Raw genomic sequence first — 19,402 nt, 5'->3', positions numbered from 1 at the left:
TCCCTGCGAGGAAACTGGAGAAAAAAGGAATAAAGTGTATTACCAAGCGAGCAAAACTTTATTTATGCAGCAATTACCTCCAAGCCAAGTGCTTTTCAAGCAGCTTTATAAACAGCAGTAAACATGAAGACATAAAAATAGACACGAGCAAGAGAGGACACAATCTAGTAAGAGTTCCATTAAGTGAAATCAGATAAAAGACGTAACCTGCGGTGCTGTCTCGTGTTTCAGCCACAGCTAATTAAATTTTTAGGTCTCAGGATTTAAAAGGACAATAAGTGATATTTCTTAAACAGGAAATGCTCTGAGCTCCTGAGCTGTGGACTAAGAGCCGATGAAGTCAGATTATTGGTTCAAGATCCACAGTTTGGGAAGATTAAACTTTCTTTAAAGTTCTTTAAATTACTCACTTCATGTGCAAATATGTGCTTAAGTACATTTCTGAGCATTAACACATGTATAATTATAAACTTTACCCATGTAATTGGTGTTTTTATCTATTTAAATAGTGCCAGTTCACAATATCAGGTGCCCCTGGCGCCTCCAGCATTTTTTCATAGGGATGGCCATATGAGGGCCACTAAAAACATTGGGGCACACTACTGGGGCGGCAAATTTTGGGGGTGCCCCCCTGGTGGCGCCCCTGCCAGTTGCCTCAAACACTTCATATTGTAAAGTAAAGACTCAATATTAAAGATAACCTATAACGAATGGGAGAAAACAAAAATACAATCTTAATTCTAAATTGGAATTGCGATTTTGGCAGCTGTGACAATGACAATGAATGAACTCATGTGTACACTGTGGTCATGAATTGATGGGCATGGGCAGCAATAATCCAACTAAAGAGTTTAAAGTACACCAGGAAAATATCCTCGACACCAACACCAAAATAAGCCAGAACCATTGATCCAAAGTGCGATGGATCTATGCTTTTTTTTCTTTTTTACACAATTTTGACCCTACCAACTGAATTTTGCAGCAGAAACTGAGATAAATCAGACCAGGGAATCTGCTATAGAATCTTTTGATGAGCCCATGCGAACTGTAGCTTCAGTGTCCTGTTCTTTTGTGAATTCATTTTGCAAGTGAAATTCATTTTACTAAATTGTCAAAGGAGCTTGCAAAGAAAAGCGTCTGGACTTCTTTAAGTTGCTGAACCTTCACAGACATTTTACTAAATTCGTTTCTTGTATTAATTATTAAACCACACACTTCACGAAAGTAATTTAACAACACCCTCTGTATTTTTAATCCTAAATGAACATTTATTTTCTAAATATGGTTTTATGTACCCATATATGAGAAGCATGCACGGAGCTCTGCAGTAACTTAATACGTCGTGTCTCTATAAACTCAGTCGAGGTTAGGCGGATGCTGCTCTCCGGTCACTCCCACCGTGGGAGGACGGAGTCACTGCCGCCGGATAGTCCCCCTCAGCTGGGAGGGGCAGCAGAGCTCTCTGAAGTTGCTTTACTTGGGGAAACGATCGAGCACGTTAGCTTTATAACAGTTTTCTTTCAAGGTGCTCTACTCTCAAGGATGTTGGGTGTGGCTGGAATGCCTGGCAGGTACGTTTTTGTGTGTGTAGCGTAAACATAAACTCGCGTAGAGGTTAAATAGCCCGTTAGCTTTGGAAGCCAGCAGGCTAACACTAACAGCTTGCCAGCGTAGCCAACCTCTGGGGAGAAGTTAGCTCATCGCTTCTCTATAGTAGATAGGACGCTTTTCAAAACAGTATAATTATCGCAACACAAGTATAATTATCACCACACCCCACATTTTGGTACAAGGCAAACAAAGTGTAGAGATTACTCTGCGGAGTTTGCGGATTTCATTACACATACTTAGCTTAGTTTTTTCTATGCTACACGGTGCCAACGGCTAGCATGCTAAGTTAGTTGTATTCGCTATTTGTATAGCTCCTTTTTCAAAACTCACATAATTTTTTTATCATTCAATCATTCACAGCGCTTTATTGGTATTTACAAAATAAATAAATGTATCTCATGTGCCCTAGATTAATGTCAGAAAGTTGTAATACTGTAATAATTAGGAAAATTGTTAAGCTTATTTATTTGAAATTGTAGAACTATTGACCAAAAGGCTAAAAATAGCTTTTTCCTAAAACAGTAAAACAAACAAACAACAACTATAAAATAGAAATGTATAAACAACAGGAGGGTATACAAACAACCATATATATCTAGACATGTCTTTGATTGATATGGCAGCAGATATAGTGCGTAGATAAGTGACTCGTTTTAGTTATTTACATGTAAATAGTACTGTAAAGGATAATGTTAGAAATTGTGAGATAATTTAGTTGTCACATGTATCAGTAATTATATATACATATCTATGTAGAGTGGTTGTGTGTTTGGGAAGTTGCAGCCAGAGAAACCCCTGACTGTTCTGTGCTGTTACCAAATTAGGTGATGACTTTGCAGTGAGTAATAGTGTTAGTGGGTTCAAATATTATTTCCATTCTCCATGGTGACAGCTGCATGAAGGAAGTTCAGGAGATGATATAGGAGTTATGTGAGAAATGATAAACACTAGTCTAAACTTGCACTGCAGTCATTTGTCAGCCCTGCATGTCAGAGGATGTTGCAGACCTAATGTATGTGTTATTGTTTCATGCAACAGCATTGCTAATGCCCTGGCCAGTGCAGCCTGCGAGCGATGCAAGAGCGGCTTCGCTCCGACTGAGAAGATTGTCAACAGTAATGGAGAGCTTTACCATGAGCAGTGCTTCGTGTGTGCCCAGTGTTTCCAGCAGTTTCCAGAGGGGCTGTTCTACGAGGTAGACATCCTCTAGTAGTCACTGCTCATTTTACACTACATCAGTACAAAGCTCAGTGTGTATAGCTCATAAACATGTGTGGAAATATTTGTCCCCTTTTCTTTTCTTTATATAACGACTTTTTTTTTCTTTAAATTATTATTTGTCTACAGTTTGAAGGGAGGAAATATTGTGAACATGACTTCCAGATGCTCTTTGCTCCCTGTTGTCACCAGTGTGGTGAGTGTTACATGGCTTCAAGTTGGTATTTTATTAGACTTGTGTTCTGTGGTGACAACTGGACTAAATCATGGTGAAAGTCAATCAATCAATCAAACAAACAAACAAACAAAAAAAAACATTTGCACTCAGTGCAACAACAGTAGGAGTGGTTTGTTTTGGCTTTTTGGTACTCTGTGGGGATTTTAATTCATTGTTTCTGGCTTGGTGGCTAACACTAATACTGTGTGGCACAAACTGCTACTTCATTTACTGCTGATGGGAGAAGAGCGAGGGACCATGGGGAAGTAACATAGGCTCAACCAGCCGGAGAGCACCATATAACTGTTAACCTTTTTTACACATAGGAATGAATGATTCAGCCCACCGTAGTTAATGCAAACAAGCGGATTAATGTCAGCTGGACTCCTGAAGCTCAAACGTTATTGCGTTATAACATTTGCATGGCTCATTTTTATTTCCTGATAGTTGTAGGGTTTCCACCAGTGTGTTACAAGCCTGTTGCCTTGCCAGGCCTATGTTGAGCCATCCCTCCAGGGTATGTGAGAATAGCTTCAGCTGTTAAGTTCGCTTAAGGGTGTTACTGGAATGCAGTCCGCATTATCTGTTGTCACACAAAAGAAAAAAAAAACTATAAGAAAACTGTTCTGTCTTTTCAACTGATATCCTTGCACAGAAGTGTATTAATCAATTCAGGCTAAATCATTCATCTCTATGTAAACCGTGCCCTCCTGCAGGAGTATATACATATTCATCTTCATGTTGGAAGTGGGGAATAAATAAAATCCCCCGTGTCTTGACGTGTTTCTTAGGCTCGCAGTGCACTGGTGGAAACCATACTGTTGTTTAGCTTTTCTCAAATAAACTGTCTGTGTGGTTAATTAAGCATTCATTCATTTATTGCTGTCACTGATGTGCTCATGCTGCACTTTTTTTTTTTGGCACATAACGACCCCTGTGGATAATTTTCTGCTCAGATTTCATGCAACAGACCTTTCACATGATGTGTAGCGTCTCCTAAAGCGTTCACTGTTTACTGTGCCTCACTTTCTGTATTGGTCCTTGTTTAGATCAGATCCCAGTGTGTCCACATTGGGCTTTAGGGCTATTTATACTTTTATTTAGAGCTTCCCGCTTGTATTTAGGTCATCCAAGATGCCTTTTAGTGCATCTTGGATCTATCCCATAAGCTTAACTCAAGTGCTTCTCATCCATGTCAAGGGAAACACAGTCTTTGTTAATTTAATTATGCAGAAAATTAAAAGGCATTTAACAGTAGTCTTATTTTAAGTGTCACTAAGAGAACAATATAGAAAATATTGTAGTGTGTTGTTGCAAAACTGTATAATTGTGTTCCTGTACACCAACCAAAAACAACATCATGTAAAATAACATCTAGGCCCAACAAATATTGAAAGTCAATCTTAGGATTGATTCAGGCTGATCTCTCACATATGGTTTCCCTCAGGAGAGTTCATCATTGGTCGTGTCATCAAGGCCATGAACTATAGTTGGCACCCCGACTGCTTCTGCTGTGACATTTGCCAGGCTGTGCTTGCAGATGTGGGCTTTGTCAAGAATGCTGGCAGGTAAGCGTCCCATCTGATTACAGTCATAAGACAGTGACAGCCTGTAAAACAGGTGGTTACACACGTCAAGCTGCTGACTCGATTGCTTTTGCATCCTAACAAAACAGCTATGATGGAGGGTGTCAAAACAGTTATTGAAGCTGCAGCGATCTCTCTTCACATCCCTTCCCCATTTACCTCAGGCACCTGTGCCGGCCGTGCCATAACCGCGAAAAAGCCAGAGGCCTGGGCAAGTACATCTGCCAGAAGTGCCACGCCATCATCGAAGAGCAGCCACTGATCTTTCAGAACGACCCCTATCACCCGGACCACTTCAACTGCACCAACTGCGGGTCAGTCTTCTCACTCCACACCAGGGTTTTAGTGCAGAAAACCGCCCACACGCTTCAGAATACATTCAAGGTTCATAGAAAGACCGTCTTCATTAGTGTGTTCAGCCTGTGTTCGGCAGCTCATCATGCATTTCATTGTTTCCCTTTGCACAGGAGGGAGCTGACAGCAGATGCTAGGGAGCTGAAAGGAGAGCTCTACTGTTTGCCCTGCCACGATAAGATGGGTGTACCCATCTGCGGTGCCTGCAGGAGACCTATCGAGGGGCGTGTTGTCAATGCCATGGGCAAGCAGTGGCATGTGGAGGTTCGTGAACGAGAACGGGCCTGTTTATGTACACAAAGTTACAGTCATGCAAAAGAAATCAGGGGTAACATGGCTTTGATTAAGCAGCTTGCTCCTTCAAAGAAAAGCCAAAGATTTTAGGAGTTTGCTGCAGGAATCGTGTTAATGTGAGCCTGATTTGATATTTATTTAAAAGAAATGGTGATAGATGATTTTTTTTCCCTCCTTGCAGAGTAGGAGCTTTACAAAAGAGGCCATTAAACACAAAGTAATGACAAAACCATTCATCCATCCATCCATCTTCCTAACTGCTTATTATATGAAAAAAATCATATTAAAGTAATTCAGGCAGAACTTATGTGAGTGTCACAAGTGCTTCTATAAAATTAACATCACAAGTCAGAATACAGGAATGTCTCAAAGACTAATGATAAGTTCATAATAGTGTCTGACGTCATGCTGGCCGCCTTCTCTTTGCTCGCAATACACTGCTCAGCCACCGCATTAAAACCACTGACAGCTGTAGTGAATAACATCAATCATCTCATTACAAGCATTGTTGGAAAACCTTTGCTTCTGGCAAGATTTTCCAACACAACAGCATTGCTGAACAGCTGCATTCTGTCCAGCACGATGGTATCCTGTGCCATACATCACAAACGGATCAGGAACGAATAAAGTCTTCCCCTATTATCCAAACTCCTCACATCCCAGTCTAGTCAAGCGTAAGGGAGAAGCCCGATCCAGAGGTCAGGCGTCCATGACCAGAGTCATTCAAAGATTTTTTCGAGGTGTTTTTAATGCTGTAGCTGTTAAGTTTATGTGCAAAACAGTCTTTCCTCAAAAGCATAATAAAAATCTATAATGACTCTCATATTTAGTTACTCTTACTTATGCATAAGAAAATTAAGTTAATTAAATATCCAATTTGGAACCAAAATGCTGTAAGTGAGCTAATTTGGGAGATGTGAGCGCTTTTAAAAAGCTTATTTCTCCGGAGGCAGAGCGCGGCAGATCGAATTGTGTGTTTATCTGTATGGAGACTGCTGAGCTTTGTACTGTTCAAAAAGCTATCAACGGCGTATAGCACTCAATTTAATGCTAAAGATGGTAATTAGCCAAAATTAATTTAGATTCTACCCACTTCAGGAGTTTAGCTGGCAAGTGCCAGGAAAGTAGAAGAATTTTAAAAACACTCCGTGCACACCACCGGCAGTTTCTCCACAACAGTGAGAGATAACCGCATCTTAAAAACAAACGGCGTAAAATAGCGGTAGCGCTCTTCCAGTAACCATTTCTTCTGTGGTCTCTGTATATGGTAGTAAACATACTCTGCTCATGTAATATTCATGTTTCTGACCGTTAGAGAAGTTGGCATGCTTTCTGGGTTTTTTATTTTTTAAGAGGTCTCCTTAACCCTCAGCAGTATTTGCTCTTTTTTGCAGCATTTTGTGTGTGCCAAGTGTGAAAAGCCTTTCCTCGGTCATCGCCATTATGAGAGAAAAGGGCTGGCATACTGTGAGACTCATTATAACCAGGTAAGAAAGAAAAACACAGCTCTGCAAGTACAATCTTGGCTTTGGAGAACACGACAGTGAAGTCTAAAAAAACCAAGAAACCCCCCCCAAACAGCAGCGCTAACCTCTTACTCCAGCAGCACATAAAAGAATTTGTGTTTGCTGGATAAACGCCTAATCTCCTTGTTTCTCTGTTATCAAGCTCTTCGGTGATGTGTGTTATCACTGCAACCGTGTGATTGAAGGCGATGGTGAGTATCAGGGTGATAAAGCTTGTAATCAGTGCAGTGTTTTTTATTTTTTAAGAAGTGCTGCTTGAAGATAGAGGAGCTCCATGTTTAAGATTTGTCCACATTTTTTATTATATTTTACATCTTTATCCCTCCAGTTGTGTCCGCTCTCAACAAGGCCTGGTGTGTCAGCTGTTTCTCATGCTCCACCTGCAACACCAAACTCACTCTCAAGTAAGTTGAAGTGCTCATTTACAGCCAGCTGATTGTCGCCGTCCTCAGTTTTCTCCAACACCTCTGCATCGAGTCCTAACACTTGTCCGCGCGTATTATTCACTTCTCCTCCGACAACTCTTCCCTCTTTTGGCTCTTTTCCTTCTCTTCCAATTTCTTCTCTTACATGCTTCACTTGCTGCGTCTGTGGTAACTCAGAGATAAGTTTGTTGAAATTGACCTGAGGCCAGTGTGCAAGCACTGCTATGACCGCATGCCCGAGGAGCTGAAACGCCGCCTGGCCCGACGTGAGCGCGATGCCAAAGAGCGCAAGAAAAAGTCTGCTGTCTGTCAGTAGAAATCTTATTCTTTACAACTCGCCACTCCATCGATTGGTTGGTGCAATCGCTTACTTACTACTTTTATTTGTGCTGTGCTCGTTGTCCCCCCCCCCGACAGTGTGGCATGTTATTATTTCTTATTTATTTTGCAAAGCCAGTTATTTTGTGTGAGTGGTGTTTGAGCAAAACCTCTAAAGCGTACATGTTTACGCATGAGTTTGGTTCAGCTGATGCTTTAGTAGGACTGCAGTACTTATTCTGTATTAACTGCTGCTTATTTTCACTACAGCCGATGGGTTTTTAAAAGGGGGGGAAAAAAGCAAGGTTCAGATGTTTTGTTGTATCTGGTCAGCAGTGATTTTATATATTTATTTATTTTTAATCCTTTCTCTTTGCAGGAACAAGTTTGTTGAGTTTGACATGAAGCCTGTTTGTAAAAAGTGCTATGAGAAGTTTCCTCTGGAGCTCAAGAAAAGGCTCAAGAAGCTGGCAGAGTCCAAATGAGCTGCTTCAGGCCAAACAACCTGGATGTTTTTGTCTGTGATGTATGTGGTGGTAAAATATCCAGGGGAACTACTGCTTAACAACAAGAGCCTGGCATTTAATCGGTACATAAATATTAGAAACTTAAACCATTGTGGTCGTTACATAAATGTGCTTCATTAATGTGCTTTTTAGCTTTTTCCTTTTTTTTTTTTTTTTTTTTTTTAATACATTCCTAAATTAGCCAAAGTGATCATTTTCTTGTAAGGTAGAAAAATACAAGGAACAAAATTTGATCTTTACACTTGTGCCTTTAATATTTGAACATGTAATATGACTATAATGTGGTGCTATGCTTTCCTATATTTGTTTTAACGAGTGTGAGTCATTAGAAGGGGACCATTGTGTTCCTCAGAGTATTGTAACAGTGCCTCTTTTTGGGGGGAAAACAAAATCTTAAATGAGCTGTTATTTTTGGGAGCTAGTAGCAATTTTCATCATTATGTGTTAATGAAACTGCATTGGGACAAACAGCTGCATAGTCTCTGGCACCACCTCTGTACCAGCCCGACAGGCTATTCAGAGAATTATTACATGACTAAAACTGGGCCTTTGGGAGAAATGGGAACAGCAGAGGGTGCTGCTACTACAGAATCCGAGCCTTGTCTTTTAAAGTGTTGTCAGCATGCTATATGCCTTCATTGTGTGTGGCTGTGTAAGGTTGTTCGTACGGTAAATGTTCATCAGATATATTTTTTTCTATAGACAAATTAACATTTTGCGTCTTCCTGTGAAAAACTCTTCAATGGATTTCCAATGAAATGACCCTTCAGCTGAATATTTAACCTGCTTTGTTTAAAATATTTTGCCGTGTCAGCATTTTGCTGGCAACAGCAAATCTTTTTAGAAAAATTAAGTGCCACACAACAAACTGCATTTGTTCGAATGATGAAATACTTTGGGGGGGAAAAAAAAGTTTACAGTTTATGGCAGCATATATTCAGTGTTTACCATCAGGATGAATGATCAATAAAGTATTTCTGAATACATTATCGTGACTTTTATTTCAAAAACACTCACTGTCCACTTTTTAGGCACACTGGTTTAGCTGATAATTAACACAAAAATCTAATGGGCCAATCATATGATAACAAGTCAAAGCATTTAGGCATGTAGACATGATCAGAGGACCTGCTGGTTTTCAAACCGATCATCAGAATGGGGAAGAAAGGTGATTTATGTGACACTGAACATGGCATGGTTGTTGGTGCCAGATTGGTCTGGGTAGGGTTAGAAGTGGGAAAAAAAAATGAAAGAAAAGAAAGCATGGATCAAAATGCTTGTATCAAAGTTGCAGTCTGCTGGTGGTGGTGTCCTGTTGTGTAATATTCTGTTTGCACACTTTGGGCCCCTCAGTACCAACTTCACAGCCCTTAAATGCCACTGTCTACCTGAATACTGTTGCTAGCCATGTCGGTCCCTTTATGACCACAGTGCGCCCATCTGATGGCTGCTTCCAGCAGGACGACACACCCTGTCGCAAAGCTCAAATCACATCAGACTGGTGTCTTGAAAATGAAAATGTTATATGTACTCTACAGTCACCAGATCTCATCAATAGAGCAGGTTTAGGATGTGGTGAAACAGGAGATTAACGTCATGGATGTGCAGCCAAAAAAATCTGCATCCACTGCGTTATGCTATCATGTCAATATGGACAGGTGAGTGTATGTACGCCAAACATGTTCATGTTTTTTCAGACGGTGTAAAATTAAAATCCAACTGTCTAAATGTGTTTGGCACCACCATGCATTCAGTTCGCAATTCAAATTGCAAAGCTCTCGGACAGGATGTGACATAAATAAACTAACAAGCGCAAAACCGCATCAAACTTTGATTAGTAGATGAGCTGAGTATATGAGTAAATCACAAGTTACAATGAAAATGGGATGAAAACCAATGTTACTCCTATTCACAAATATTTTGTCACTGATAAAGTTATTAAATAATTAAATAATTAAATGTTCTTGTAATGATCGCAATACATGTAAAATTCCCCGCGAGACCTCCGTGAGTGTTCATCCTGATGTTGACGTTAATATCACAAACCTTCAAATGATCCAATAACATTTGAGATGTTTCTTACACCACCAAAGTGAACCTGAATGTGACAATGAATGAAAAGCAATAGAATTACTAAAATCATTTGAATACATTGCCCTGGGACTAGAAATACTCTGAAGTCTGGTGGCAGTTCCTGTGGGACATGGAATATAATTTTAGATGTCAAAGCAAAAACCCTCTGGCGGTGCCAGAGTTGATGGGGTTCACCAACAGCAATAGGATTCATCCTTTGGTAAGAAAAAAAAGAAAAGAAAAGAAGTTCAAATGAGTCCTCTCTTAACATTTCTGATATTCAGTTTATAAAATAGCACAAGTTTCTAAAACTTGTGGCATAGGCACTTTAAACAGATCATTTTCAACATTCACAGATTTCCATGTATAGAATAAATGTTATAATACACAATAAAAAGGGCAATCCAACAAGACAGTAACAATACAAATATGTAAAGGTTTAACTTACATTACAATAAGGTATATAAATACATTATAATGATTAGTAAAATCTCTTCACAGCTTTCATTATGTTACTTTTACATTTGCCACCTGACACTGGAGCAGATGACATTGAAATGGTATCTAGGCAACACTACAGTTAGCTTTGCTCAAGTCATCTTCCTCAAATTGACATTACGAGCGTAATTATTCATTTCGGTTACACTAAATTAAATAGTTTAATTTCTAGGTAAGGTCTGACAAGGAATTTACTAAAAAGAGTTCATGTTTAACAGACTGCTCAATTACTATTTAACAAATGTGGTCCTTATTATGGAATAAGGCATGCCTGAATAACTGCAGTGTGGCTGCTTTAGACTGAAATGAAGTCTTTCATGAATGTTAACTCATACATTACTTAAAATTTTATAAGGTGTAAACAAGCTAGGATGATATATTCACACCTGACTGTTGTATGATTGTTGTAATGCTACAGTCACACTTTAGCACGACTGGGATTATTGTGATGGTGTGCAATGACTTTCCGATCTTGTCTTTGAAATCATTGCTTTGACCACTTGCAGTCAGTCGCTGTCCTCAGAGTGACTTTGGTGCATCAAGTCAGTTTACTCTCAGTCTGCATCAGTTTGTGACTGATTGCTGTCAAGTTGGCAAATACATGCATACAATCTGTGATAAATGGGAGAAAATTGCAGTTCTGTTGCCATCTGCATACACAGAAAGGCACATTCACTTCTTCTATTCAGAGTCCAACCAGATCCTTGTAAATAGAAATATAATTTCATCCACAAACAGTGACGTAGTTGCTCATAGACAGCAATTTAACTGCAAAATGACAACCTATTTTTTTTATACAGGGCCATAACTAGAATACAACCAGTTGGCAAGCAGCTGAGTTAAATCCCTTATTGCAAAAAGATCCAATGCAGATGACTTGTGCTTATCAGCTGATGATGAATGTGTTGGCAATCTCTCTGCATTTATATAACAATTATTTGTAAACTTCAACCAGTCTGTTTGAGAGTGATTGCATTCAATCTGAGTCAGTCATTGATTGGAGACAGGTTGCTTCCCATCAGGTGACTTGTGCAATCGCCTTGTGGACAAATGCAGTCCTCCACAGGTTGAGCATGTTGCAACACTGAGCCTCTGGTTGCAGCAGCTACTTGCTATTGGTCATCAAAAGCAAAAAAAGAAAAGAAAGAGCCCAATGACCCAAACCACTGACTTTTCCTTGTTGCTGTTTTTAATCTATTGTGTCTGAGCTACAAGTCAGCGGTTGGTTTCCATAAGCTACTTCGTCCTAAACCTAATGAACTGTATGTATTTAACAAAAAGTTTAGGATAAAGTGATACACTCAAACTATCCAGCTCAGATAGACTACTCATTACAAATAAAGCACAACCGAATGGAAGGCAATTCATTGTGATTAAAGATTAATGGCTCAGCCCGGCACCGAGCAGCAGGTGAAAGTACAGGGCGTGAAGAGTTAAAATCCCACGAGAGCACTGTGGAGAACAGGTCGAACATGTTTGAGGAGAGAGCAAATGAGATCTCGCAGAGAACTGAAGAGGAGTTTAGAAGTCACAGCGTTGAGTGACACGGCCATTAACTCAGATTGAGATGTTAAACACAGTGGTACTGTTCAGCTTACTGTAATGGAAAAGCCACAAATAGCCTGCTCAAGAAGAGGTCTGTGGGGGACAGTTAACTGGTTTACAGATGATTTCCTGACAAACTGTAGTAAATAATCTAACCTCTAAACAAAGCAGAGTTCATCAATAAAATCAGAAGCAATCAGATAAGATAATGGGGACATAAAGGGCTTGTTTGTCATTTGGGGAAACACTTATCTTCTTTCTGGCCAGAATCTATAGCAAACCCATGTCTGGGTGCAAAGAATAAGGCGCTGGAGCCAGAAACGTGATTAAGCTGGCACAGGAAACAGACCAGGAGCAACTAAGGGAAAACAGCTAGCTCTGCTAAAAAAAAATGTAAGGCTCTCAAAGTAACTAATAAACATGAGGCATACTGCTTGTTTGATCTATGCAAAATTGGGAATATGAAAAAGTCATTTGCGGGTTTTATTAGTTCTGTGACAAACAAGTGTTTAGCCTTTATGCTATAACCTGCTAATTACCTGCTAGCTAGCTTCACATAGCATATAGATTTGAAAGCCCTTTCTGGCTTTTTAATTAATTCAGCAGTATAAACATGTTAGAATTATATGTGCACAAAAAAATTCCTGGAGACAGATTGACTCCATGTTACATGTTAACCAGATTGGGATTAGACAGATAATGATGAGAAACCTGAGGGTGGAATTTCGATAACTGGTTTTTAGAGTGAGAAGGTATTGTTGCCATGTTTTTGTACTGTGGTCGCAGATGTGATGGAAACCCCAAGAAGTGCAGTCTGAATGTTGCCCATTCACCAAAAGTCATTTGTAGGAGGTCTTTAAGGTCTTCCACATCGCCGAAGACCAGCGCTGACCCATTGAGGTCATTGCTTTTCACAATGTCGATGTACTTACTGGGGTATCGCATCCTCTCCAGCTAGGAAAAAAAAGAAAATGTGAAACTGAGCAATATTATCCTTCCTGAAATAATTTAATTGATTTATAACACCACACTGCTTGTTTTCAGCAAAAGCCCTTCAGCGTAATTAGCCTACGTTTTAGCATTTCCCTCTATATAGCAATGTTAAATGTTTACAGTCAACCTAAGCAGGAAGGATAGTAAATGGTGCATGCAATTAAATACTCATTACAGTTGGTAATTTAATCACACCAGTGTCATTGCTGTTCATTCTCTCTACATCATATCTGTGCCTTATAAAGTTCTTTCTAATGAAAATACTGCGTGCTGCAGTCAGGATTTTCAGTGTATTTATCACAAAGTGGTAAAAGCAAGCCTTCATTAGAAACGCTTCTGCAAAATGTTTATTTACTGTGCTGCTTTTTTTTATACAGCATCTGAGTAATGGTACAATAAAGTGAGCTATTAGGGGAAGAGCTGCAGGCAGGCAACACAACTCTAATCTTTCAGGTAAAACTCCTTTTACCCTAGCCCAGTGTCGCACCATGTGAAAAACTGAGGTTATATATGACTTGATTAAAAAAAAAGAAAAGGGGTATTTATTGACTGATTCTTCATTATTATCAAACCACATTGAACCAGTTGTCTGAACAGGTGTGTTTTCTTATGCATTACTGAAAATCAGCTGCTCAAGATGTCACGAGAGGTCAGCCAAGACTGAAATCTTACAGAACATAGCTTTTAAGGAATTTCTTACCTCTTTACATACATCCTCGGTGTTCATATTAATGATCTTTGTGATTGGCAGTGGAGCTAGGTTCCTCATCCAACCAGAATCTTTCAGCCTGGATGTCCCTCTGATGTGAGCCAGCTCATTCTTAATTGAATGATCTAGGTTCACTGTTGCTGCTTCAAATGTCTTCAAGTCTTTTACCTTGAACTGGAAATCTACTTTGAGAAGATTTTCGAACAGCTCAGCATCTCCATCCTGCTCCAGGAAGTCCTCAATCTGTCCACTCATTACATACAGCTCTGCTTGGGACACACTGAAGACTTGCCATAAGGTCTTTGAATCATAATCGCTGGGCCCAGCCTCACCATCAATATCTGCCCTTTGTTGAGCATCTTCCACACACTGGAGGATCCAGCTGAGTCGGCAGGGCCAGTGATTGGCTAGGATCACCCATGCTGCAATGTATTCTGGTTGAGGAAGCTCTAGGTTTAAGGCTTTCATGATTATCACAGTTACTCGAATAGAGTTGATCACTCTTCTCATTGACATGACATCATCTAGCATGTACTTGCTTAGATTCCTGTCATTGCTGCTTAGGATGCTTCTGATTAAGTTATCTAGTTCATCTTTTATATCCAGCATTGCTGCTTTTGTATTGATCAGAGGGTACATCTCCTTTGCTTCAGATGTAACCTTCTCTAGAGACGAATTGGAGGAATCGTAGGAATAAGGAATTCCTCTGTGTTTGACTTCAACCGTGGGAGAATCCTCTTGAATTTTTGACTTGCTACTAAGTCTGTAAAGTAAACTGCGCTTTGAATCATTGGACAGTGGTGGGACTGTGAAGGGCAGAGTCACTATGCTGTTCAGCAATGCATATGCTTTGTCCTCTTTGCTCAAGCATCCATCTGCAAAGTTCACTTTCTCTACAAGGACTTCCGGATTTACAGCAAGAATGGAAATAAATGGGCTCTCTTCATCTGAAAGCAAAATGTTCATAGCATCCAGGACTGCAACAATTTTCTTAGGAGAGCAGCGGTCCAGATTAGTGATATTCAGCACGATTCGGATCCTTCTCCTCTCGAACACTTCCATAAACTGGATGAAGCGGGACAAACACCACATTTCCATCCTGACTTCGTTCATGAAGCCCAACTGACCACTGAGCCGCTCATTGTCCATCCCTCTCTTAATGTTCAGTGTCTGGCTGAAGATGAAGTTCTTCCCCATCAGAATGATAAACTTCAGTATGCTCACTGCAGGGACCCCTAATGTGGCAATTGCCAGGCCTTCCAGCACACCCACCTGGCCATTGCTGTCATCCACCTCCTCATCTGGTTTCAGTCCAAATTTGGGAAAGCCAACCGTTAACAGGATAATCAGGATGATAAGTGGTACCACCAGAAGGGAAAGGAGAAAAAGCCACAGTGGGCAGCAGCAAATCTTCTTGGAACTCCAGTGGTTAGGACCATCCTCCACAATCTGAGTTTTTTTTAAAACAAAAACAAAGCAAAATAGAGAAAAACATACATATATACATACATTATTATCATGCTTTTAAACATGGATTCAGAGTTGCCAAATGAGGTTCATGTTCTTACATTTTCTGTACCATGAGGTCTTATTTCTCATTTTGGTTCTGGGTAATATCTCCAGAACTACTGGCTAGATTGATGGAATTTGGTAAAGATATTTAAATGCCTCTATGGATCAGGTCAAAACATTTTTTGTGATTACTTTCATGAGACTCGACAGTTTACAGAACTAGTTACCTGGTCTCAAAAACCAACACACCTTCTGGTTAACATTTTTTCTTGGGAATTCTTTCTACCAGTGTTAAAAACAGACAGCATAGAAAAGTCTGGTTTATAGTTACAGGCTTAACTAAGATATGACTATGTTGAACATGATCTTTATAACATCAGAATAAAAAAGATTGTTGTTATAAACCTCTAGAATTATTGTCAAGCGGATTTTATTGGCACGTTTGTCATTATCGAGATTTATAATGGTTGAAAAAGCAAAATTAAAAAAAGTAAAAAGGATGCGCAAAGCACCCTCCACTAATGTTGTGAGTGTTGACATTGCATAGTTTGCCCAGTAGAGGGCACTCTGGAACTTGACAACACATTTTGGAATGCCACAGATACACTAAGCCAGTGTTTCCCAACCTTTTGGAGCCACGCTACATATTTCACATTAGAAAAATCACACGGCACGAATTGGCTTGGTTTTTCTGCCGTATACCATTTTTGCTTTCTACTGACCACCACTCATGCTAGGGCCTTAATTTGGGTCAGAATTTTCTCCTGGACCCAGGTCAGATTGTCTATTTTCTCTTTTCAAATACTTATCTATTGCTATTGCACACTGCATTGTCTCACTCACAGCATGACTATTATGTAATTTCATCTTCGTCTTCTTCTGTTTTACTGGCAGTTGACAACCCATTTAATTAGAGCAGGAAGTTGTACTGCCCTCTAGTAGAAGAGAATGTAATTGCTCTGCCCGTTACTCACGGAGTACACTTAGAGTACTAATCAGGTGGAACCAGATAAAGGCACACCTGATCATTTGTTGTGGCACATACAGTGGTTGGGAAACATTGTACTAAGCAGATAGTATGAGCAGAGTCGGGTGGAGTGTATGTAAAAAAATAGCTACACATTATGTTATTATATTAGCGAAATCTATATTTTGTGTTTCTGAATGAAAAAAAATATTGGCCAATATATAGGAATATCAGATTTTTAAATCACCAAATATTGGTATCTGTATCGGGTCAAATTGTCAGTAGGACCATGTTAGCAGGTTGATGTTAGCATTTTGCAAATAATCTGCCGCTCTCAACAATTAGACAAAAATGTAGCTCTATTGAGACAAACCTTGTTCTTGACTTCCTCTTCTTCATCATGTTGAGCTACACGGTAGAGTAAAAGTTGTAATTTTCCAAAGTTCATTTGCATGGCCTCAATCAGCCGTATAGCTATACCGGCCCAAAGCAGGTCACTACCGGCAAAATGCCAAGCACTGAAATGCACATAAATGAATCTGACGTTTCGTTCCTGCTGGTTCTCCTTTGTCCAGATTGGCCTGTAGAAGAGCAGTCGTCCAATAAGTGCAAAAAAGCCGGTAAATGAAGGCTTAACCGAACGAGGCCTGGATCCTTTTGCATATTCCTGCTCAATCCTTGAAGCCTCTGAATTCATGTACACTGAAAATACACAAAACAAATAGAATACTGACACAGGTATCTGATGGTTGAGTTACATTTAAGAATAATATTAATAAAGGCAGAAATATGGTTATTTGGCACAGAGTTGTGGTCACAGAGTTGAATGTCATGGTAATTTAAGGCTTTTGATAGTTTCTCTGAACTGTTATTTTTCCAGGGTGGAACAAGCACAGCATTCATCTTTAATGATTTTAAAAACAAAAACTGGGTGCACAAGTTTGAATTTATTTAAGATTTTCTCTGATCCACACAAGTATGCATACAGGCTCTATATATATACAATCACTTAAATCTTTTAATAAGTGGTGCTCAAGGTTCAGCATTGTTTTAATTTGACAAGGACAAGTCCTATTAGGTTCACACTCGGCTGCAAACCATTCCAGAGCGATCTGGAGGCCATCACCTGATGAAGCCAACAGAACCACATCATCTGCAAAAAGCAGAGAGGAAATTCTGAGACCACCCAAGTGAAAGCCTCCCACCACTTGGCTATGCCTAAAAATTCTGTCCATAAAAATTACGAACAGAATCTGTGACAAAGGGCAGCCCTGGCAGAATCCACCACCCGCTGGGAACGAGTCCGACTTATTGCTGGCTATGCGGACCAAGCTCTTGCAATGGTTGTATATAGATCAAATGGCCTGTAGCAATGGGCCAGACACCCCATACTCCGGAAGCACCTCTCACAGGACACTGCGAGGGACACTGTCGAATGCCTACTCCACAAAATACATGTCTACTGGTCTACTGGTTATTACAAGAAAATATAATATACACAATAATCCATCATATACAGAGTTAATGAATAACACTGTATATCATCTGTCTGCAACATTTTGAAGCTTCATTATTCTACGAATATTTTATGTTAGTATCAAATCCTTAAAACACCTACGTTTTAAAAAATGCTACTCTAATAAACCTGCTTCATTAAGTCTGCTCGTGTTATTTGTTTACATGTTGAAATGCCTGCATATACAAACTATACTCAACAGGATTATGTCCTCATTTGTGGAATGTTTGATGTCATGTTATCTCTTTTACAACAACAGCTTAAGTGTGGTAAAAAAGCTCAGTCAGTCTGTAAAGTGAGAAAAAGATTGCCTATAGTCAGTTCATATATGAGGAAGCAAGAGCTCTATTTTTTGACTCATTACAAAAACAAAACAGCACGTTTAGCAAATGTTATATTGTTATACACCACAGCGTTATTGCGAAAGCTGCAGTTTTTATAGTCACCATGCTATAGTTCTACACACTGCAATCATGTTCACAGCCATCTGTTGGCACTGCGATAAAGAAACAGATTCAAAACTGTATTTACATGCAAAACACGGAGAATTTAGTCGTGTTTGTCTTCAAAATAAGCATCCTGTCGTTAGCGCCTGGTAGGCTGGGCCAGACAAACCTACCTTGCATTTGTTTGAGGATCATGTTGATTCGATTCTCACATGAAGCGTAGAGTCCCACAGTTAAAGGTGATGAGACTTTTGTAAGTGTCTTGGACAGTGCGTATGCATATATGTCATCTAAAAAATTAAAAAGAAAGAGCATCATGGTTTTCTTATTTTACATCCTCATGCATTTTAAACGTAAAGTCTTATTCAGAGAGTCCCCACAATTCCTACCAAGTAATCCAAAGCTGCTAAACTGTTTGACATACTGCAGAACATCAGTGCAAAGTCAAACTGAAACCGGGGAAACAAGTTCTCCAGTCGGAAGTGAATTTCAGAAAATGGGAAGGAAAAATTGAGCAGCAGTGGACAGGCTGCTATCAACCACTGTAATTTTTAATATGACAAATCTAGGAACAAACCAACCATTTCAAGTTAATTTGACTGGATGAAGGCATGCACATAAAGTAACTGTACCTTTCTCTAATAGAAAATATATTTAATTACTAACTTAGTAAAACACAAGAATGGATTGTTGGTCAAGAAAAGATGCCAAGATAAGCTACGGATAGGAAAAGGGACTACTTAGGAGTCTGTGGTCTAGGTGAAAACAATAATGATGACATTATTAGCCAGTAAAACTGTGAGCTCCCAATGCAATGTAATTAAATTAATAATAAACTATTTGCAATTACAATGGAGAGAATTACCTATAAGGCAAAGTGCAGAAACACTGAAACAGTTGTTCATATCAAACAGATTCAATGCCATGTATGCACATTAAACCAAACACAAATACAAAACAACACCATCGACAACAACAAAAATAAATGGAAAAAATAAATTAAATATCCCATTAAAAAAAAAAAAGCCCAGAGGGCCTTTATATGAGCTGGGCAGAGGGAAAGAACT

General features: G+C 39.5%; 2 protein-coding genes across 3 annotated transcripts; one reads left to right on the top strand and one right to left on the bottom strand.

The window, feature by feature from the left end:
- The first annotated feature begins 1,374 nt into the window (after positions 1–1,374).
- On the top strand, positions 1,375–9,062 carry LOC113020943 (LIM and senescent cell antigen-like-containing domain protein 1). 2 transcript variants are annotated; one of them, XM_026165306.2, is made up of 11 exons: positions 1,375–1,571; positions 2,650–2,806; positions 2,959–3,025; positions 4,494–4,614; positions 4,797–4,946; positions 5,100–5,250; positions 6,675–6,767; positions 6,949–6,997; positions 7,135–7,210; positions 7,409–7,584; positions 7,929–7,970. In XM_026165306.2, the coding sequence occupies exons 1-10, from the start codon at positions 1,375–1,377 to the stop codon at positions 7,545–7,547; spliced, it is 1,200 nt and encodes a 399-aa protein (XP_026021091.1). In that variant the 3' UTR covers positions 7,548–7,584; positions 7,929–7,970. The 2 variants fall into 2 exon arrangements, with proteins under 2 accessions (XP_026021091.1, XP_026021093.2); XM_026165308.2 differs by lacking the exon at positions 7,409–7,584 and having other exon boundaries at positions 1,377–1,571; positions 7,929–9,062.
- Positions 9,063–12,717: 3,655 nt separating this feature from the next.
- nkpd1 (NTPase, KAP family P-loop domain containing 1) lies at positions 12,718–18,798 on the bottom strand. The gene is made up of 4 exons (XM_026163594.2): positions 18,509–18,798; positions 16,747–17,075; positions 13,886–15,343; positions 12,718–13,146 (listed from the first exon to the last, which is right to left on the bottom strand). The coding sequence occupies exons 1-4, from the start codon at positions 18,651–18,653 to the stop codon at positions 12,859–12,861; spliced, it is 2,220 nt and encodes a 739-aa protein (XP_026019379.2). The 5' UTR covers positions 18,654–18,798; the 3' UTR covers positions 12,718–12,858.
- Positions 18,799–19,402: the final 604 nt, after the last annotated feature.

This window comes from Astatotilapia calliptera, chromosome 1, assembly GCF_964374335.1.
Source record: "Astatotilapia calliptera chromosome 1, fAstCal68.1, whole genome shotgun sequence".
NCBI lineage: Eukaryota > Metazoa > Chordata > Actinopteri > Cichliformes > Cichlidae > Astatotilapia > Astatotilapia calliptera.
The sequence above is the reverse complement of the archived record's forward strand: the minus strand, read 5'-3'. Positions and strand labels throughout refer to the sequence as shown.